The 22653-nt window shown below is 37.5% G+C and overlaps 1 protein-coding gene across 6 annotated transcripts in view; it reads left to right on the top strand.

The window, feature by feature from the left end:
* The window catches only part of SF3B1 (splicing factor 3b subunit 1), a 39380-nt gene that overhangs the window by 1017 nt on the left and 15710 nt on the right, over positions 1-22653 (top strand). For 2 of the 6 annotated variants that reach the window (XR_008505584.2, XM_045868296.3), the window contains exons 2-9: positions 9847-10013; positions 12131-12235; positions 12687-12801; positions 14637-14716; positions 15635-15805; positions 20229-20466; positions 21389-21601; positions 22048-22169. Coding sequence is in view for 4 of the 6 variants with exons in the window: in XM_045868296.3 (XP_045724252.1) it covers positions 9847-10013; positions 12131-12235; positions 12687-12801; positions 14637-14716; positions 15635-15805; positions 20229-20466; positions 21389-21601; positions 22048-22169 (1211 nt within the window). In the remaining 2 variants the exon portion in view is untranslated. Of the gene's footprint in view, positions 1-9846; positions 10014-12130; positions 12236-12686; positions 12802-13027; positions 14509-14636; positions 14717-15634; positions 15806-20228; positions 20467-21388; positions 21602-22047; positions 22170-22653 lie in introns of those variants that run through there. The other 4 variants (XM_064586863.1, XR_010410257.1, XM_045868297.3 and 1 more) reach the window with 4 other exon arrangements.

Below are 22653 nucleotides of genomic sequence, written 5' to 3'. Positions count from 1 at the left end.
AGGCTTCCAAGAGTCACTTTTATTTCACTCGTCGTTTCCAAGTGCCTGGCTCAGTATGAGTCTGTGAAGTAACAAAGAGTAAGGCCGTCAAAAGTTTTACAGGCTAATGGGGAAACAGATGTGTATACGTTTTTCATTCTTTTATGAGGCAAATTAGTGCTTAAATAGAAATACAAGCAATATGTTGGGATCCTGGGTAACGGAGTGATTAAGTTATGCTTAGGACTATTTCATAGAGGAGATGACGTGTCCCTGCCTAAAAGGATCAGTCCGTTTTAAATTAGGGGAGCACATTTGAGCCTGAGAGAACATCTTGTAAGAGGCAGGGAGTCGTGAAAAGTGTGTTTGAGTAGTGAACTGTGGCACTGCAAGGAGGGAAAATGTAGACAAATCTGGAAACATTGACTGGGACCAGAATGTGAATGACATCAAATAATTGTGTTATCCACTAGAACTGAAGTCCAGCTTTCTGCAACTTCTGAAACATGCTAATTAATTGGTAATGACTTTAATATTCTTCTTATTCTTGGCAGGTATTTAGATTTAAACACTGTTTTAACCCTATAGGTTTTTTTAGGCACTTACTCTTCTGTCATTAGACTAACTCAGACATACCTTTTGCAAAATAGTTAGAAAATGTAAAGATGTTGCTATTCTTGTTTGTTCAGGAGTAGATTGTTCATTTGGGGCATTCTGTGGCTTTGATTACTTGTTATTGTTACTTTTATCATAAGATACTTTTGGATAGGAAAATCAAAGTTTGGATCAGTTTTCCTGCTTTTTTTGAAGCCCAGTGAAAAGCTTTGGTCTATAGAATATTGAAATTCACTGGCCAAATTTGCTATTTTATTTGGAATCATGCTGTCAATATGAATTATCTGATGCTGTAAAGAAAGCCTAGGAGTATTCAGTTAATATCAGGGCGCTGTGTACAAGACATTGTCCATCATTGTGAATATAAGATAGAAGATGATAAATGTTCAGTGGAAGTACACTGTAATATTTACATAGTTTCTTACTCCCTCATGATATTTTTTCTTTTCTTTTTTTTTTTTTAAGATTTTATTTGTTTTTTTGACAGAGACACAGTGAGAGAGGGAACACAAGCACGGGGAGTGGGAGAGGGAGAATCAAGGCTTTTCGAGGAGCAGGGAGCCCGATGTGGGGCTTGATCCCAGGACTCTGGGATCATGACCTGAGCCGAAGGCAGACGCTTAAAGGACTGAGCCACCCGGGCTCCCCCCTCATATTTTTCTAAAGAACTGTAGTCCTTTATGGTGCATCTCTGTTTCACTTAATAAGTCGTCTCTGATAACCTGGAGCAGAATTCTTGGTGGGTTTTTTTTTTCTTTTTTCTTTTTGGTGCTACTATAGCACTTTATAAATACTTTATTAGACTATCCTATTGTGTTAAGGTTTTCTCATCCACTTTGAGATTGTTGTGTATAGGAACTCTATCTTGGTAGGGCTCGATCCCAGGATCCTGAAATCATGACCTGAGCAGAAGGCTGATGCTCAACCGTCTGAACCACCCAGGCGCCCCCATCATGTTTTTTTAAGTACTTTTTTAAGTAAAGAAGATTATATAATCTTTTTATCCTAAGTAATGTTGCTCGTAAAGACTTTATTGTGTTTTGTAATTTATTTTTAAAGTAATGGGTGCATCAGTAATTTTTACTTGAATTTTGTGAATTAAATACTGTATTCAAACTGAAGTAGGTTATTGTTCCATCCTATATGTTCTTTTCACAGGTTATTAGTTCCCATCATTGAGCCAAACTGATAACTGTTTTTTTTTTTTTATGCTTACTCCTTTTGAATATTTCTTTTTTTTTTTTTAAGATTTTTAAAAATTTATTTGACAGAGAGAGACACAGCGAGAGAGGGAACACAAGCAGGGGGGTGGGTGAGAGAGAAGCAGGCTTCCCGCGGAGCAGAGAGCCCGATGGGGCGGGGCTCGATCCCAGGACCCTGGGATCATGACCTGAGCCGAAGGCAGACGCTTAAGGACTGAGCCACCCAGGCGCCCCTTTTTTGAATATTTCTGTTAGGATCAGCCCTTAACGTCCTCTTTAAGCAGCCTGATTGTTTATTACCCTGGTGGCTTATATTTTCCAGTATTGAAATCTAAAAAGAGCTAGACTGGTTCACATCAGTAAAATCTTTTGGACCTTTCTGCATATTAAGTTGAGTCAAGTGTATACAATTATTAATGTGCATAATCTTGCTATCCAGCAGTTCACATATTGTTGACTTTGACAAACAAGGAAACACACTCTTTTTCCTCTTGGAATGGGGAAAATGGATTATCCTAAAATCTCATATATTGGCTTGTTTTGCCACTGTCTCTTGAATGGATTTTTGGGGGGATCACAAAGCTGAAAAAGGTTTTTTCCCTAAATTTTTGCTTTTAGAATGTCTGGAATAGTCATCGTATTCTTCATTTTCTGAGATTTTTGTTTTTCTGTGCTCAGAATACTTACTGTTTTGGTTTTGTAGACTTCTAGCATGAATGTTGCTAGTAAAAATAAAAAGGAAAGCAAATTGCTTAAAGATTCTGAAAAAGATTTTTCTCTGTAATTATTTAAGAATTGATTTAAGTAGTGCTAATTAGGGATTAATAACTTAGGAATTGATACCTATAGTGTTCAGTAAAATAATTTACCACCATAGTTAGTTTTGGGGCTTTGTTTAAGGAAAAGGATGAAAGTTGGGATACACAGTATACTTGCTATTTTCTGGATGTCTTTTAGAGGTGTCATATGTGAGAAATCCTTGCTCACAACTTGATTCTGCCTGTTGGAGAATAGATAACACTTATGAACCAGACTAAAGTGTCAGTAAGTAACATCCAGTGGCTGTGCCTCTGTAACATGTAATGAATGGTGATTAGAACATTCAAAACAATCCAAATTAAAAATGAGGAATAAGACACATCAAGGAGGAGAAAATGCTGCATGCTGGATTAGCATTATCTGGGGCATGGAAAAAAGAAAAGGCACGGAAGTGGAAACCAGTAGAGAGACAGAATCGGTGGGGAGCAGTTAAACAGTTGCATCAGACGTGACCAGTGGTGTTTTGTATCAGAGTTGGATATTTAGGTCTTAGTGTAAATTATAAACAGTAGGTTGGGGCGCCTGAGTGGCTCAGTTGGTTGAGCGACTGCCTTGGGCTCGGGTCGTGATCTCAGGGTTCTGGGATCAAGCCCTGCATTCAGCTCCCTGCTCAGAGGGCAGCCTGCTTCTCCCTCTCCCTCTGCCTGCTGCTCTGCCTACTTGTGCTCTCTGTGTCAAATAAATAAAATCTTAAAAAAAAAATAAACAGTAGATGTTGCCCATCTTTTAAAAGACCCCCAATTCTGCAGTATTCTTTTGAAGTCACACTCAACTCCCAGTTAAAACATTTGATGTATTTATGTCAAAAATGTTTGTAATTTTAGGGGCACCTGGGTGGCTCAGATGCTTAAGCGTCTGCCTTCGGCTTAGGTTATGATCCCAGGGTCCTGGGATCGAGCCCCACATCGGGCTCCTGACTCAGAGCCTGCTTTTCCCTCTCCCTCTGTCTCTCCCCCTACTCACTCTCTCTCTCTCTGTCTGTCTCAAATGAGTAAATAAAATCTTTTTAAAAAAATGTTTGTAATTTTAATATTTATCACATTTTTTTCTGATTATAAAAGGAATGTAATTTTTAAGAAAATGAAGAATGGAAATCATTTTTGAATGAATTGAGATACCGAGTGGGCTAGCTCACAAATTTTATTAATTCACACTGTTAATTAATGTTAATCTTCTAGGGAAGGATTTGTTCTCTGAGAGTTGATAGCATTCCTAGGATCAGAAATCCCCTTCAAAAAGAGGAATTTCAGTCGAATAATGACATTTATTTTCTGTAGGTCATTGGAGCAAATTTAGTTTTGAAATGTGTGTTTATATCTTAATGTTTATTAGGATTTTACCTTACCATCAGTTAGCAAAATAAATAAAACTAGAAAAGGAAAAGTAATGACGAAGATTGAGAATTGGGACTTTTAAGATTGAAGATATTTCATAAAAGGGCTAAAAAAAAAATTCTCCTTACATCCAGCAGAGGACTCCATTTCAGAGGAGAGAGAGCTTTTATTTTTCTGTTGCATGGGATCAGAGGCCTTGGTTTCAAGGGGCTAGAAGAAGAACCAAGAATGAGAAAAAAGGGCAAAACTTAAGGAGCCATGCTTATATATTTTTTTAAACTTTTTTTTTTTAAGATTTTATTTCTTTGACAGAAAGAGGGAGAGAGCGAGCAGAAGCAGGGGGAGTAGCAGGCAGAGGGAGAGGGAGGAGGAGCAGGCTCCCCACTGAGCAGAGAGCTTGATGCAGAGCTCAAACCCAGGACACGGATCATGACGAACTGAAGACAGATGGTTAACCGAGTGAGCCACCCAGGCGCCTCTTTTTTTAACTCTCTATTGAAAACTGTAGACATACAAAAATAGAATAGTGAAATGAACCCCCCCATGTTGCACCTATCACCTAGCTTCAAAGTTATAAACATGGGCCCACTTTTGTTTAATCTGTGTTTGGTCCCTTCACCCTTCCCATTATTTTGAGGCAAATACCAGGCATATTATTTTATCCATATATTTTTCAGTGTGTATCTCTAAAACGTAAAAACTTTTAAAAAATACTATTATTGGGCGCCTGGGTGGCTCAGTTGGTGAAGCGACTGCCTTCGGCTCAGGTCATGATCCTGAAGTCTCTGGATCAAGTCCTGCATCGGACTCCCTGCTTGGCAGGGAGTCTGCTTCTCCCTCTGACCCTCCCCCCTCTCATGTGCTCTCTCTCATTCTCTCTCAAATAAATAAATAAAATCTTAAAAAAAAAATACTATTATTGCACCTAAAATTAATACAAAATATCGTGTTCAATTTTATTGATTGCCTTATAAAAATTTTTTTTCCAGTTCATTTGAATCAAGTTCCAAATAAAGTCCATACATCAGTTAGTCTTAAATCTTTATCTTCCTCCTCCATCTTTCTTTTTCCTTGCAATTTATTTGTTGCAGCAGCTTTGTCCTGTAGAGTTTCCTATAGTCTGCAGGAACAGGGGAAGAGGGCAGAGAAAATACCCACGACACCTTCTTAGACTCTCCCACAACTACTGCTGCAATTAAGATGTCTGGAGGCCCACAAGCAAGGGAAGCGCCAAGAAAATTATTGGCTTTAGGAATGAACACGGTTCTGAAATCATACTTCAGGGTTAGGTTGGACCAGCCATGGCAAGGAAACCTTAACAAAGGATTTGCAAAATCAGGTGCCTCTGCCCCTATAATTTTAATGGCAATGAATGTACTGTCACAGTTCTTACATAGATATTCCTATCTGGAATAGTTTTGCTTGAGTCCTTGTGATATTCGTACTTTAAAATAGGAATACCAACTTGAGAAAAACCTCATTCTCGACAGTTTACCCTCAAGGCTCCTCCTTCAGTGAGGCTCTTGCAGACTCTCGTAAATACAAGTCAGATACTTTTTTTTTTTTAGCACACACGTACACACATGTGCGCATACGCAAGCAGTGGGGAGGGGAGAGGGAGAGGGAGGGAGATAGAGTCCTAAGCAGACTCTGTGCTGAGCATGCCCCAATCGCGATCTGAGTGGAAACCAAGAGTCGGAGGCTTAACCAACTGAGCCAACCAGGTGCCCCTAAATACAAGTCTAATACTTAACTAGTGCTTTGATTTCTTGTCTAAGACATCTTTTTTTTTTTTTTTTAATTAAATCAGTACTAGACTGCCAAGTCTGGGAATTTGAAGGACAACCCATAACTTCAGTTTTAAGATTCCAAATCTGCTCTCAAGATAGGGAATTCCTGCTTTGTTTTTAAGTTTTCAGCATCAGTAACCGAAAGTCCCACTCCATAGATTTTACTGAAGATGGGAGGGTTGTGTGGGGAACAGAAGTGAAGCTTTCATCTGGAAATTCAGATAATATAGAAATTCACTTTAGATCTGTCTCCTGATAACCCCCCTTTTAACACCATAAAGCTGGGATTTTATTAATCTCATTTAGCTCCCAGCTTTTCTTCATTTTACTTGTTCTTTTAATTTCCTCCATTTCATCTCTCAAAATGATTCTTCCTCTGTTACATGGAATAATTCAGCTGTCTTCTGTTCTCAAACTTACGTGAGTAAACCCACCAAAAGGGCTTTGTAAGTTTTTTATAAAATTAAACATACACTGCTTTAAGACCCAGCAGACTAGATACTAATCTATAGAACTAGGTATTTACACAAGTACTATTAAATCCCATGTTTACATAAAAACCTGTACATGAATGTTCTATAGCAGCCTTATTTGTAATCTCTACAAACTGCAAGCAACCTGGATGCTGTAGTACATTGGAATACTACTTGATAATGAGAAATACTGATACACGCATCAAGAAGACTAGAATATTTATGGGTTCACATGGATTAGAGTGCCAGCTCTTGGCAGTCTTATGTGTGGCCATGAGGAGGTCCTAGTCTCTTCTTGTCCAGTCACTAGCAGACAGTATCCATTTTTCTTTATCTTCACATCTGAATGTCTCAACTACAGGGAGTCTGAATTGGAAAGGGATTAGGCAGGAACAGAGGATTTATTCATGTTGGTTATAATTGAAGTAGGAAGAGATTAGCATAAACATTTCCTCCTTTCTCTGTCTCCTCAAGTCTTTTATTTAACATTTTGGACCTCTGGTTATTCTTTTTGGTGTCTTCCCTCATTTTTTTTTTCTGCTGTTGCTAGCAAATCTTACACATTTGTTGTCAGAAATGATCTTTAGTTCGTATTTCAGAAAATGCAGGAATACCTGCATACCGTAGCTATAATTTGTGTGAGACAGCTTTGAAAATAAGAAACTAGAGACAGTTTAGCCTTTCCCAGAGATGCAAAATGTTTATAAAATTTGGAAAAATTACTTTTAATGACTTCTACAGATTGAAAGTTACTTTTTTCTATTAATTTTTTATTGTTATGTTAATCACCATACATTACATCATTAGTTTTAGATGTAGTGTTCCATGATTCATTGTTTGTGCATAACACCCAGTGCTCCATGCAGAACGTGCCCTGAAAGTTACTTTTTAATTATGAAATAGTGTAACATACAGAAGAGTACAGGAAAAAATATAATGTATAATGAACCCAATGTAATCCCATTGCTCAGATATACTGGTTCTTAATATTTTGCCGTATTTGTGCCACAGATTTTATTTATTTTGTAAACAAAATATCACAGTTACCTTGTTTATAAATGTAATGATACATTTGTTTGCTTATAAATATTTGAATTTATTATGTTTCATATTTTGGCACAGTTTATTAAGTAATTATTGAGTTTTCTAGTTTTTAATTCTGTCATTTGTGTAACTGCTGAGTGTTGTGGAAACTGTTGTCTCAGTTTTGTGGGTAATGTGATGTTTGTGTAAATGTGCTGCAGTTTACAGTGCACAAACAACCCACGAGCTTTTAGGCTTTTTATCCATAGTTTCAAGCAGATACATAGCACCTGGTTTGCATGTAAACATAGAACTAACAACTTGTAGAAATTTAGTAATGAACTCCCTTCAGAATTAATTGACTATAAAGAGCTGCCTAGCCCTAGGTAATTTTGTTGCTGAATTTTATTTAATAGGAATCCAGTCATGATACAAGGCTTTTTATACAAACGAATTCGATATTTTGAGTACTTTTGTAATTAGAAAACTCTTGTTGCCAGTCCTTACATAAAATCAGTAGATAAGATTCAGTAGATGAAAGCAGTTCCTGAATAAATTGTATTATCCAAATAAAGGACTAGCTGCTGAAAACTTGGACTGGAAAAATCCTTTCAAAGGAAAATAAAACTGTGATGTATTAATGTGTGTGTGGAGGAGGAGAGCAAACTGCACAATATGTATGTATTACCATACATATGCAGTTTTTTGAAACAACACCCCTTTCCTATTTTTGGTGGTGGTGGGGGGGCTATTGTTCTATATGAGCTAGAAAAAAGTATAACATGTCCTAAATTGGAAATTTTGGTAAAGGCAGGCCGGGGCTGGAAGTGGAGAGTTTCCTGGGGTGTTTGTTGCTAATGTAGAAGCCTGGGCTCTTCAGTGGGTGGTTCCAACTTAATGTATCTGAGGCCTGGATTCAGTCCTTGTAACGGGCCCCAGGTGATTTCAGTGTAGGTTGTTAGTAGACTAGACTGATGCTGTAGAGGGGAGATGGCAGATTATTTGGCTGGCCTGATTTACCCATTAGTGTGTCCTGTCTGGATCCTGATGGCAGTAGCATTTGTGGTCCAATGAAAGAACCTATTTACTTAAAAGTGATCCATACATCTAGTGTTTGTTTTTAAGCCTCAGACATTTCAGAAATGCAAATGTTCAGAAAGAAAAAAATGAAGACTTTTAATCTCCACTCACCCCTTAGCCAGTCATGCTATCTACTCTGGTTTCTTCTGTATTTCAGGGCAAAAATTCTTGGGGTGAGGGAAGGGACCAAATGTGGATTTAAAACTTTAAAAAAAATATACTTCAAACGGAAACAAAAGTAGAATAGTAAAATAACCCAGCTTACATCAGGATATTTCTGTTTGTGATTGATCATGATGGGGGCCCCTGGCTGCTTGGGCTGCTGTAACAGTTTTGAGGGAAGAGATGCCGGAAAAAGTAGTAACTGTGGAGATGGTGGTGCTCTGGATACATGATAAGAATTTTGAGATGTGGTTACAAACTGGAGCTGCTAAGGTTCAGTGGTAAACCTGTTCCGTTATTTTGAGTTTCTGAGACTTGCTCCCACTTACTGGGGAAATGTGGTCCAGCTGCGCTTTGGACTAGATAATGTTATTACATTTTCTGCTTTAAACCACACCCATCTTGAACTACAGAGGGTTTTCTCCCTTTGCTGAGGGTGTGGGTTGGTTATTTGCATTTTGCCATTTGAATCTTTTTCCTTTTGGTCCTTGCAAACTAGTAAATGAGCTTTTTTAGAGTGCCTAGTGTCAAAGGGTTTTAATTCAGTTGAAGGTAACGAGCTGGCAAGAGTTAATTCATTCATGGAATGCTTAAGTTTCATGTTCATTATCTCATTTAATCCTTTTAAAAAAACACGTTGTAGGAAACTGGGACACAGAGGTGAAATAACATTAATTAGTAGAGAAAGCCTTTATTTGAAGGCAGACATTTTGATTCCAGAGCTCAGACTTTTTTTTTCTTCAGACTCTTAATCATAAAACTAATGTCATGGGGGTTGCAGCCAAACAGGGTAGGGCTCTGAATTTCTAGGCTATAAAGAATTTAGACTTTATCCTTTATTATTTTACTCTTCGAAGTGTGATCCTAGGTGTTTAGGACATCACCTGAGAACTTGTTAGGAATGTAGAAACTTGGGTCTGGTCCAGGCCTACTGCATTTTAACAAAATCTATAGACAATTTATTGCACATTCTAGTTTGAGAACCACTTTCCATAGTACTGTTGGTTTTGCATTTCTGGTATTGTTGAGTTTAAATGATCTTGAGTATTGTTCTTGGTCCCTAATCAACATTGACAGTATTATTTTTTCATTTGGGGAAAGGTTTAGAATTCAACAATTTAAACTTTGGTAACCTGTTCTAATTTGTAGTTGATGCAATGGTAAGCATCTCTTCTGTGTACAAGTATTGTCTGTTGAGGTGTAGATGTATTAAGTAAGTCAGTACTAGGTATAGTTCTACTAACTTCTTGTGTATTATAGTTATTTTAAAGTTTATGTGTTTAGAAGAGTACTTTGATAATTCCTACTAGAGAAATGCATTGTTTTGGGTCTCTTTGGAAAATTAAAGCTTATATTAACTTTCTTACAGATATTGAAGCACAGATTCGAGAAATTCAAGGCAAGAAGGCAGCTCTTGATGAAGCTCAAGGAGTGGGCCTTGATTCTACAGGTTATTATGACCAGGAAATTTATGGTGGAAGTGACAGCCGATTTGCTGGATATGTGACATCAATTGCTGCAACTGAACTTGAAGATGTGAGTTATCGAGTATACAAGAGTCAAGCATTTCTTTGATGAACAAAAATATAAGGGAATTTTCTGTTTTACTCATCTTACTTAATCTGGGAAGATTTGGGGGATTGGGAAATCGTTCTTTTGGAGGATAAAACTATTGAAGGTGTCCTTTCTCTCTAAGGTCCAGAAACTTCCGGAAGTGATCAGTTCTTTATGTTAAAACTTTATGAATCTTTATGTTAAAACTAGTTTGTTTATCCAGCAAAGAACCTGCAAATCATTAACTATTGTAAAATAAACCCTGCTTGTTACCTCCTAAGCTCTATCTAGAGTAGCCAGCATGAGACGTTACTTTATTGTAGATAGCCATCTGTCCTTGCCACTTTTGACTTTTGATTTGTGTTTGATGCTGTGTTTTTCCCCTTGGTATCTTTTTTTTTTTAAGATTTTATTTGTCAGAGAGAGCAAGTGTTCACAAGCAAGGGGAGCAGCAGGCAGAGGGAGAAGCAGGCTTCCTGTTGAGCAGCGATCCTGATGTGGGACTTGACTTGATCCCAGAACCCCAGGATCACGACCTGAGCCAAAGGCGGATGCCTTACTGACTCAGCCACCTGGGCGTTCCATCCCCTTGGCATCTTAATAAGAATGGAGTGGCCTTTTTTAATTACTCTGGAGGATGACCGTGTCTCGTTTTGAAGTGCATCCCTCAAAGTGTTTTTATATAGTCCACATAGCTTATTTTGTCAGACCATTCCAAACATCCAGATTTGGTGAAGTGGCTGTTTATTTTTTGTGTGTTTCAGTAATAAACGTTTTATGTATATAGATTTTATCACTTGTTTTTATGAAATGCAAACCACATTTTATTTTATAGTTGGCACATTTTTCTTTTAAGAAAAATTTTCAAGTTCCAAAGGTACAATTTCTAGAAGCTAAGGGGGAAATTTTGATTTCATTTTTGAATAAAATAAATGAGGTGTTAAAATCTTGGGAGTTAATCCATTGTTGTATTTCTTATAGTAGTAAAGTAACAGTATAACATTAGTCTGTTTAAACATACTACTAGGGAAACAGATACATTTAAAATTAATTATATTTTATTTGTGTAGTTAAACATGAGTTAAAAAAAACAAGGGGCACCTGGCTGCCTGAGTCAGTAGATCATGAGACTCTTGGGGTTGTGAGTGTAGAGATTACTTAAAAATAAAATCTTTAAAACAACAAAAAGGAAACTGGAGAGTTCTAAATAAGCTGTTTGTAGTTTCCAAATTTGAAAAATTTCTTTTTCTTTCTTTTTTTTTTTTTTTTTAAAGATTATTTTATTTATTTGAGAGAGAGAGAATGAGAGACAGAGAGCATGAGAGGGAGGAGGGTCAGAGGGAGAAGCAGACTCCCTGCCGAGCAGGGAGCCCGAGAAAAATTTCTTTTTCTTTGAAGATTTTTATTTATGGGCGCCTGGGTGGCTCAGTTGGTTAAGCGACTGCCTTCGGCTCAGGTCATGATCCTGGAGTCCCTGGATTGAGTCCTGTATCGGGCTCCCTGCTCGGCGGGGCGTCTGCTTCTCCCTCTGACCCTCCCCCCCACATGCTCTCTCTCTCTCTCTCTCAAATAAATAAATAAATAAATCTTAAAAAAAAAAAGGTATTTATTTGTCAGAGAGAAAGAGAGAGCGCACAAGCAGGGGAGCGGCAGGCAGAGCAGGGAGAGGGAGAAGCAGGCTCCCCGCTGAACAAGGAGCCTGATGTGGGACTTGATGCCAGGACCCTGGGATCATGACCTGAGTCGAAGGCAGATGCTTAACCGACTGAGCCACCCAGATGTCCTGAAAAATTTCATTATGCTTTCTGTGAGAAAATGAAATGCTCAGGCTTTTTTTAGTCCATACCTACCTTATTTTAGTTAGCTTCCATAGAAATCATTCCTTGTTTAATGTTTTTAAAAGTAAAGAGAACTAAATTTAATTTTTTTAAAAGGTTAGTGATTTGAAAGAAAACCTAGGTGTTTACAAGTTTTATGAACAAAGGTTTAGACACCACTTTGCCAGTAAATCTTTTGATACCATGTTGAATCTGTATATGCTTTTTAATTTTTAAGTTCTGACATTTTGTTGGTGGTTTTTTGGGGGTATTTCATTGCAGGATGACGATGACTACTCATCATCTACAAGTTTGCTTGGTCAGAAGAAGCCGGGATATCATGCCCCTGTGGCATTGCTTAATGATATACCGCAATCTACAGAACAGGTGACTCTCCTCTTGTTCTTCTCCCCTCGCAGCCCTTTTTAAAAATTAAAACCAGAGTTTATTCAGCTAAGGAAAACTGAATGTCTCAATTCCTGTGGAAGCCCCCATATTTTAGAAATCAAGTTATTAGAATGTCTTGAGGAGAGTTGATTGGGGAGGATTAGAAGTAATACTTAGTTTATTTGTTAAGGTAATCATTTCATGAAGAAATGAAGTATGAAAATGTTGACAGTGTGAAGAAATGAAGTATGAAAATGTTGACAGTGTATATTGTCTCATTTCCCTATGTCTTATTTTTTCAAGTTAACATCCATAAAATGATAGAAGATATTTCTTTCATTAGTCGGTATTAAACATTTTTACATGTTTTCTAATGTTCTGGGTTTTGTATATGATACTCTCTTTGGTTATTTAATAAAGTAGTTATTAAATGAGACATACCTCTTTTCAGTATGATCCATTTGCTGAGCACCGACCTCCGAAGATTGCTGACCGGGAGGATGAATACAAAAAGCACAGGCGGACCATGATAATATCCCCAGAGCGTCTTGATCCTTTTGCAGATGGTAATTCTTTCCCATTTTTCTATAAGTTTTCAGGAATTTATTTGTCTTAAGTTGTCTTTAGCCCTTTGATTTTTTTTGGCATGCTTATGAATTTGCTTTTCTTTTTTAAAATCCCCCTTATTATAGATTTGTATAGATTTGGTTGAAGTCACAGATGCCATATTCTTCATCTTTATAATGCAAGTTTTCTTTCCAGGTAGAAGGACAAGAAAATAATGAGCCAATGCCATAGAAACGCAAAGGGTTAAAGGTTTTTCTTTTACTTTTGTTTTGGGTACGCTTTCTATACTTTGAACAAATATGTTTTTCTGCTCAAAATACTTTCAAGCTATTGAAAGTTTTCATTCCAAATCCTAGACTTTTGGGCTTGTTACTTTTGAGAAACTGTTTCTCACATTAGAGCTCCCCCCATATTGCTCTAAATATAGTTTAGTAAATGCACCTACTTTGCTCTAAGCATACTTAAAGTTAAAACAAAAGTATGTATACAAAGACTTTGATATTTTTAATAGTTGGAGTCTGTTTTGCTAATTTTAGTGTGCAGGTCAGCACAAGGGGCATAGTGAGTGAGCCTGATGGAAGCTTTCCTCAGGTGAGTTTCAAAATCAAAATTAGGTGCCTGTTTCTTAGAATTAGATTCTGCTGCAGGTTTACAAATTAGATTTTCAGCCTGCATGAATTAGTAGGGATATTCTTTTTTTACTTGCATAATTGTAATTGATTTAAACATGTATGTCAGAATTCACAGGCCCATACTAACTGTCCTTAATTTCTTTCCTACAGCAGTACTGCTATATGCCAGTCCTGTCTGCATTCTTAAGGGTGCAGTTCAACACATCCTCTCTAGATTATGGTGAAAAAGTATTCCAAAGGAAGTCTTATCAGAGCTAGTGTCAGAAAGAATGACACTATCAATTGGGCATGATCTTCAGCATAGGAAATGTCTTAGAATTTTATTATTTTTTCCTAAATTGTGATGCTATACTATTGGTATAGCTGATTATCACATTTCTAAAACATAGTGTGCCTCTGTGAATCTTGTTCTGTACTGTTTGGGCTTCTTTAAAATATTTTGAAGTTTGAAAGCAAATACTGAAACTTGAACCAAGAGACTAACACATCTCTTTGTACACCACTTTTCTTCTGTGTGAAACATAACCGGTAGAAGTAATATATTTCAAGTAATATGTTTCCAGTTGTAATTTTTACTTTCTAAGAAAATAAAAATGTTTTTGGGTCAACAAAACTTAAAAAGAATGAAGCCCTTTTTAGTAACATGACATCAGAGTAAGATTATAGGTGTATTTTAAAAGTCAGATTTTCTAAACTATAACTGTTTTTAGAACATTGTATGGAGAACTTATCTAGTTATAGTTATTTGTAGTCAGGATTTTAACAGCTTGCAACAGGTAATGTTTTGAATATAAATATCTTTCCAAAGTGTTACTAATGGTAAAGAGATAATTTTCTAGGCTTCTATTCTGCTGCTTGAAGTCAGAACTGCTGATGGAGACAAAGGCACGAAAGTGTACGTATTCCGGATTAGCAACCCAGGAACCCATCACTTCTGAAGACTCTAAACTGTGCTGTCATTTTGTTTTTATATGCATTAAAATATTTGTTTTAAACTGCTGTAGATATGTTTGTGTTCAAACAGGTTAAATTGATCAGCAAACTCAATAAAAAGTAAGATGTATAATTATTAAAGTTTTCCATCAAAAAATAAATTAAATGATTATGGAATAACATAATATTAGAGCAGGGCAGATAAATCAATTTAACCTAATTATCTTTTATTTATTGTACTCTTGTCCTGTTGCTGTTCTTTTCTGCAGGAGGGAAGACCCCTGATCCTAAAATGAACGCTAGGACTTACATGGATGTAATGCGAGAACAGCATTTAACTAAAGAAGAGGTGTGTGAGCCCGATTTTTATTTTGGTGGTGGTGAAAGAATGTAATAGAAAGTTCAGATTGAGAGACTTTTATGTTTCCTTTTTATTTGCTGCACAAGTAATATTTTAATAGTATTAATAAAAACTAAGTTGAGAAAGAAACTTTACCCAAAATTCTGCTGCCTCCCAAATTAAACTTTTCATATTTCTATATCTTTTTCTAGTCCTTGGCCCCTTGGCTATCTGTCTGGGTGTGTACACATATATGTATATGTATATGTACACACCCAGAGACATGTTATCTTATGGTGGCTGTATCTGTGGGGAGGATTGGTGGTGTGTGCCTGAAATAGATGGCTAAGGGAAAAGTCAGATAGTTAAATCATTCCTTGAAAAACCTCTAAATCTTCCATAAGATTCAGTTTGGATATGGGTGGAGAATTCTGAAGGATTCTTACTGGCCTGCAGTGATTGCTCCATTTTGTTCTACCAGTAAGCCTCTATAAGTTTATTATGAATATATAATTTGTTACATGGAATAAGTATAAGAATATTTATATAGTTATAATTTGTAAGTTTCCATTTTTTGCCACTTTTCTATCTTACTACATAGTGTGCATTGCAGTTTATGTGAGTTTTAAATAAAACTTTTTTAATGAAAGCATTTTGGTTTTCCACTATTGAAGATTTTACTTCACTGTTTTTAAAGTAGGGTGCTCTGTGTTATAAATTGCATAGTTGCTCATCTTTTGCACAGAAAGACATTGTATAAAACTAGAAATACAGAAAAGAAAGGGAAATGAGGAAAGGCCTCCCAGTGGCATAGAAAGCAGAATGAGTGAAGACAATGACATTAAATTGAAATGACTGTGCTGATTATATATGAAAATATGTTGAAAAGGTTTTAGCAATACTCAGTGATTTTTGAAATATTTGTAGAGAGAAATTAGGCAGCAGCTAGCAGAAAAAGCTAAAGCTGGAGAACTAAAAGTTGTCAATGGAGCAGCAGCATCCCAGCCTCCCTCAAAACGAAAACGGCGTTGGGATCAAACAGCCGATCAGACTCCTGGTGCCACTCCCAAAAAGCTGTCAAGTTGGGATCAAGCAGAGGTAATTTATTTTTATTTTTAATGACGATTATTATTGTTTTTAGATTTTCCCTCTCACATGGAGTGTATTAGCCTACTCTTGTTGACATCAGGTGAACACAGACCAGGTGGCTCAAACAACAGACATTTATTTCTTCATAGTTCTGGGGACTTGAAGTCAATATCAAGGTGTGTGTGCATGGAGAGAGCAAGCGAGCTCTTGTGTCTCTCCTAAGGATACCAGTGTTACCAGGTTATGGCCCTAACCTTATGACCGCATTAAATTACCTTACTAAAGGCCTAATCTCTAGATATAGTCACATTGGTGGTTGAGGGCTTCAACATAAGTTTTTTGGGGGGAAGACACAGTTCAGTCCATAGCCTGGAATAAAGGAACGTCCCTTTTGGAATATTAAAACATTTCAGTATGTCACATTGTGGAGGTTGAGTACAATATAGTGATCTTCTTCATTTTCTAGATGGTAATTTAAACATCTGGCCACTGGTGTCACATGGGTAGTGCTATTGCATTTCCTTGGTCAGTTTATTTTCTTAGAGAACGTCTTTAGGGGTTGTTTTTATTGTTTCATTTGTTTAAAATTTTTAAAAATTGTAAAATATTAATAATAAAATTTGCCATTTTAACCATTTTAAAGTGTACAATTTAGTGGCATTAATTACACTCACAATGTTGTACAACTATCTCCACTAATTTTGAAATTTTTTCATTACCTTGAGCAAACAGTAATCATTAAGCAGTAATTCTCAATCCCCCGCACCCCCAGGGAAAATTTCAAACATAATACCTCCTTAACAGCTTTTTAGCTGATGACTTTGTTTCCTATTTTTCCTTTCCAAAGTAGAAACAATAAAAAAACTTACACCGTTCCCACTGTGAAATCTACCAGTATGCCTGTGTCTGTTCTCATTTACTCTTTTCTTTCTGAGTTGTCAGTGCAGGTTGAACAGCTTCTTATATACTATTTCCCATCCCCTCTTACTACTCAGAGACTTTTGTGTAACATCAGTTTTTTTCTCTGTACTTCAGGCTATTATCAGCAAACACTTTGTACCCATTTTCCTCTTTAAAAAACAAAGAAACTGCAGGAAACCATCCCTTGATCTCACATCCCCTTCCAGCTACCATCTCATTTCTGTGTCTTTACTGCAAAATGCTTTGAATGAGTTGTCTATACCTGCAGTCTCTGCTTATCTGGTCTTTTGCTTGCACCACTCCACCAAAACATCTCTTGTCAAAGTCACTTGACCTCCTTTTGGTAGATCCAAAAAGATCAAGTCTCAATCCTCATATCCTATATCATCATATCATAGATCTTGTCATATATCAGTGGCATTTGCCATTACTTGATTCGCTTTTCTTAGGTTCTGGACTTCAGTCTCTCTTGATTCTCTTAATGCTCTACTCACTGACTCCTGTTCCTCAGTCTTGTTTGCTCGATCTTCCTCAGCTTCCTTTAACTTTGGGGTTTTCTAGTTCTCAGTCCTTGGACCTCTTTTCTATCTAAATGCACTCCCTAAGATCTCATTCCTGTCTTCATATACCATCTCTATAAGACTACTCCCAAATGTACAAATCTATCCCCTACATGTCCTGGGTTCTCAGACTTCACACTTCTATTTGAATGTTTAATAGATATTTCAAAGTGAGTTTTTCTAAAATAAAATTACTGATTTTCTCTATTCACTCACCCCTTCCAGCCTGTTCCCATGTTAGAGAGTCATGTCAGTGTCATCCAATAGTTACTCTCTTGTCCCAAGTTTTATCCATAGATAAATTTTGTTGGCCCCACCTTTAAATATATTTGGGATCTAACCACCATTCATGACCTGTCTCCACCACCCTAGTCTAAATCACTAACTTTTTTTTAAAGTTTATTTATTTTAGTAATCTCTGTACCCAACGTGGGGCTTGAACTCATGACCCCGAGATCAAGAGTTATATACTCTTCCAACTGAGCCAGCTAGGTGCCCCCTAAGTCACTGTTTTAGCATAGACTGCTGCAGATTTATTTATAGACTGGCAGTATATTCCCAAACCCAGAATTGGGATATAATGAACCTAATAATTTCCAAACACTTGAGTTTAAGGTAGAGCCTGAGGAGTTCCCATTTGCTTGCTGGTATATGAGAGGATTTGGCTCTTTAGAATATAAATTATTACTAAATTTATTTATTATTTATTTATTTTGAAGATTTTATTTATTTATTTGAGAGAGAGAGAGAGTGAGCACAAGCAGGGGCAGAGGGAGAGGGAGAAGCAGACTCCCCTGCTGAGAGGGAGCCCGATGGAGGGCTTGATCCCAGGACCCTGGGATTATGACCTGAGCCAAAGGCAGACACTTAACAGAATGAGCCACCCAGGCACTCCTAATTATTACTAAATTTAATTCTGTGGTTGATAATGCTAATTTTAAAAACTGGGAAAGAGAAACTTGTGCTGCTGTGTATTTGTATGCTCATGAAAACTAGACACAAGAGTTATGTCTGGGGGCGCCTGGGTGGCTCAGTCGGTTGGGCGTCTGCCTTCGGCTCAGGTCATGATCCCAGGGTCCTGGGATCGAGCCCCACATCGGGCTCCCTGCTCAGCGGGAACCTGCTTCTCCCTCTCCCACTCCCCCTGCTTGTGTTCCCTCTCTCGCTGTCTCTCTGTCAAATAAAATCTTAAAAGAGTTGATGTCTGTCTTATAAAACTGTTGAGTTTCAGATGATGTTTCTTTCATTCTGCTTGTTTAACACAGCTCCATCCTAATCAGGACTGTGGGAATTACAGTGGATAGTAGAAAAAGTTTTATCTCCTACCTGATCAGCAGGAGGAGCAGTTGCCAAAAATGAAATTTTGAACAATTTATGTGTTTCACTCACCAATTGAAAATTTCTCATCCCTGAGTGATACGTAAAATCTTTTTTTTTTAAAGATTTTATTTATTTGACAGAGCGAGAGCAGGAACACAAGCAGGGGTGGGTGAGAGGGGGAGAAGCAGGCCTCCCGCTGAGCAGGGAGCCCGATGTGGGGCTCGATCCCAGGACCCTGGGATCATGACCTGAGCTGAAGGCAGACTCCCAACAACTGAACCACCCAGGCGCCCCCATAGAATCTTTTTAAAGGAAAACAAATATTGTGCCTTAAATTTGTTATGGTATTTATGCAAATTTGCGAATATAAAGCTAAACAGAATTCTTGTGTTGGATAGAGCATCCAATTTTTTTTTTAAGATTTTATTTATTTATTTGACAGAGAGACAGAGAAGGAACACAAGCAGGGGGAGTGGGAGAGGGAGAAGCAGGTTCCCTGCCACGCAGGGAACCCAATGCGGGGCTCAATCCCAGGACCCTGGGATCGTGACCTGAGCTGAAGGCAGATGCTTAACGACTGAGTCACCCAGGTGCCCCCATCCAATTTTAAATATATAAAAGTATAATATAAAACCGGTGGAATATTTATGCGTCTTAAGTACAAATTTTGTTTGGCTTACACTGAAGCCAACAGAAGAACCTGCAGAGTGCAGACAATATAGTATCAAAGTAAGGCACAATATTCTGTTACCATGGGCTGTCTGCTACCTTGCATCACCTATTCCTTGTCTGTTTGAACTATAATGGAAACTTTGATTACTTCACTCTACTTCTAATCTTTTTTTCACTAATCTTATCAGCATTAGTTAGAGTAATATTACAAATGTGATTGTAAATCTCAGGGTTTGAAATCATGTGGCAGTATCTAGTTACAAGATAATTACCCAGGTGGTCCAAAAACATACTTAGAGTAAACACACACATGAAACTGAAAAAAACACAAAAATAGTATTTCTTAGTGAGAACTCATAGATATATGTCTCTAAGCACAGTTTGGGAAGTATTGCTATAATTAAAGCTGAAATTTTTTTATTGCACATATAGACAGAGAAGGCTTAGTGATTTTCTCAAAGTTGTGGAGCTAATAATGGTATATACAAGACTCATACCCAAAACTCCATTTTCTTTTTTTAAGCTAGGGCTTTTTCACTGCTCCAAATTAAAACTTCACATTGTTTCTGGGGCGCCTGGGTGGCTCAGTTGGTTAAGCGACTGCCTTCGGCTCAGGTCATGATCCTGGAGTCCCAGGATTGAGTCCCACATTGGGCTCCCTGCTCGGCAGGGGGTCTGCTTCCCCCTCTGCCCTCTTCCCTCTCGTGCTCTCTGTCTCTCATTCTCTCTCTCTCAAATAAATAAATAAAATCTTTAAAAAAAAAAAAAACAAACTTCACATTGTTTTTAGTCAAACATACTTGCTATAAAGTAGGTGTTTCTTAAGCAGGGTAATTTACTCTCATTAATACAGAATAAGACTAAAATATTTGTTAACAATTTTTTTGATAGAAATTTTCTAGTTATTTTTATGTGGCTGTGTAGGTATGTGAAATAAAGTGTTTTTTTGCTTTGTTAAGACCCCTGGACATACCCCTTCCTTAAGATGGGACGAGACACCAGGTCGTGCAAAGGGAAGTGAGACTCCTGGAGCAACCCCAGGCTCAAAAATATGGGATCCTACACCTAGTCACACACCAGCGGGAGCTGCTACTCCTGGACGTGGGGATACACCAGGCCATGCAACACCAGGCCATGGGGGCGCAACTTCCAGTGCTCGTAAAAACAGATGGGATGAGACCCCCAAAACAGAAAGAGGTACTTCTGGTGGAATCTTGGTGTGTGTTTAGGTGAAATAATGATTTGATGAATGGTATGTTTATAGGAGGAAACCTGTTCACATCTCTAGTCCTGGGTAGAAAGGTAAATAATCAGTCGTTTTGGGGGATAGATAAAGAACTAAGGAGATCATATGCTTGAATTCTTTTCCCTTCTTGAAAACATAAAATTTACCATTTAACCATTTTAAGTGTACAGTTCATGGTGTTAAGTACATTTGTAGTATTGGGCAACCATCACCACTATTCATTTCTAGAACTTTTTCATCATCCTGAACAGAAACTCTGTACCCGTTAAACAATAACTTACCATTCCCTCCTCCTCCCAACCCCTGGTAACCTCTATTTTCTGTCTGTATAAATTTGTCTAAATCTCTTGTTTTTGTGTGTGTGTGTAAACTCTTTAAACCTATGGTTTGTTAATTCTTCATGAGATTAGCTGTGAGAAGTTAAGGCTTAATATTAATAGTACGTCTGTTACATTAAAATTTTATAAAGGATTTCTAATGATAGGGGAGAATGCTCAACATATGGTGGATGAAAGAAGCAGTTTAGAGTTGTACACGTGGAGTAATCCAACTGTACAGAGAAATCAGAAGTAGCTCAAGATGCATAAAGTGGCTGTCTTCTGGTTGTGCTGTTATGCCTGGTTAAAAAAATACTTTTGTTTTTCTATTCGTCAGTGGCTACTACATTTTTGTAATCAGTGGGAAAGAAACAAAAAATAATGTGGGAGGATAAATACGAAATGAAAATTTAAACTTTAAATGGGTCTCCATTTTAAGAATATCCTGTTTTTGAACTTGACCAGTTTTAATATGTTAGCTCTTTGAGAATAAACAGTAATTTTTTTTGACAGTGGTTAAAATTTTTTATTTATTTACTTTTTTTTTTTTTAAAAGACACTCCTGGGCATGGAAGCGGATGGGCTGAGACTCCTCGAACCGATCGAGGTGGAGATTCAATTGGTGAAACACCAACTCCTGGAGCCAGTAAAAGAAAGTCACGTTGGGATGAAACACCGGCTAGTCAGATGGGTGGAAGCACTCCTGTTCTGACCCCTGGAAAGACACCAATTGGCACACCAGCAATGAACATGGCTACCCCTACTCCAGGTAGAAAATCTCCCATTGGAAATAATTTTTTTCCTGGAAATATTTTGAATTTTTTTTCTCTCAGGTATTGTGTGTGCTATTAATGCCTATTTTTAGCAAGAATAACTGGATTAAAAAGTTTTGGTTTGAATTTATAATAACAAAGCAATTAAAATTGATGTTAACTGTCTTATATCCCAAGGGCCTATGTAATGTTAAGACTTGCACTATAGGGGCGCCTGGGTGGCTCAGTCAGTTGGGCAGCTGCCTTCAGCTCAGGTCATGATCTCAAGGTCCTGGGCTCGAGCCCCGCATCGGGCTCCATGCTCGGCGGGAGGCCTCTTCTCCCTCTCCCACTCCCCCTACTTCTGTTCCCTCCCTCGCTGTCTCTCTTTGTCAAATAAATAAAATCTTAAAAAAAAAGACTTGCACTATAGATTGTTAACAGCAATTTGCTCTTTTGGTAGGTCACATAATGAGTATGACTCCTGAACAGCTTCAGGCTTGGCGGTGGGAAAGAGAAATTGATGAGAGAAACCGCCCACTTTCTGATGAAGAATTAGATGCTATGTTCCCAGAAGGATATAAGGTAATAACAAATACCAGTGTGGTAATATTTAGGATGTGAATTTTATTTAAATGTTCTGTGAAGAAATTAATTGGTCGAGTTTGTATTGGCCCTGCCCAAATTTACTACTGCTGTTCCATTCTTTTAGCTATTTCCAAGTATATTTCAGTTCCAAAAGGTAATAGAGATGAAAAAATGAATGACATGAAGCTTTTATTACTTTTGGAAGGTGAGAAATTATAAGGACTTCTAGGACCATACTTTGAGAACTCCTGCCTTGGTGGTATGGAATAGCTTGCTGCTGTAGTTTATCAACAGTCGCAGGATTAAGCTCACATTAGATCATAGTTATTTTACTTTGTGCCTCCCAAGATTTTGTTTATTTAAGTTCCTGGGTTGCAAATAAACACAAAGAATATTCTCTTTACCATAGCAACTTGAAGTTTATTTTGAATTACAGAATTTTCTAAGTACCTGGGACTCAGGAACCATTTGCTGGTCTAAA

The sequence above is a fragment of the Mirounga angustirostris genome, unplaced genomic scaffold, assembly GCF_029215605.1.
Source record: "Mirounga angustirostris isolate CCGP_5_RB_7025 unplaced genomic scaffold, mMirAng1.0.hap1 SCAF_3, whole genome shotgun sequence".
NCBI lineage: Eukaryota > Metazoa > Chordata > Mammalia > Carnivora > Phocidae > Mirounga > Mirounga angustirostris.
The sequence above is the reverse complement of the archived record's forward strand: the minus strand, read 5'-3'. Positions and strand labels throughout refer to the sequence as shown.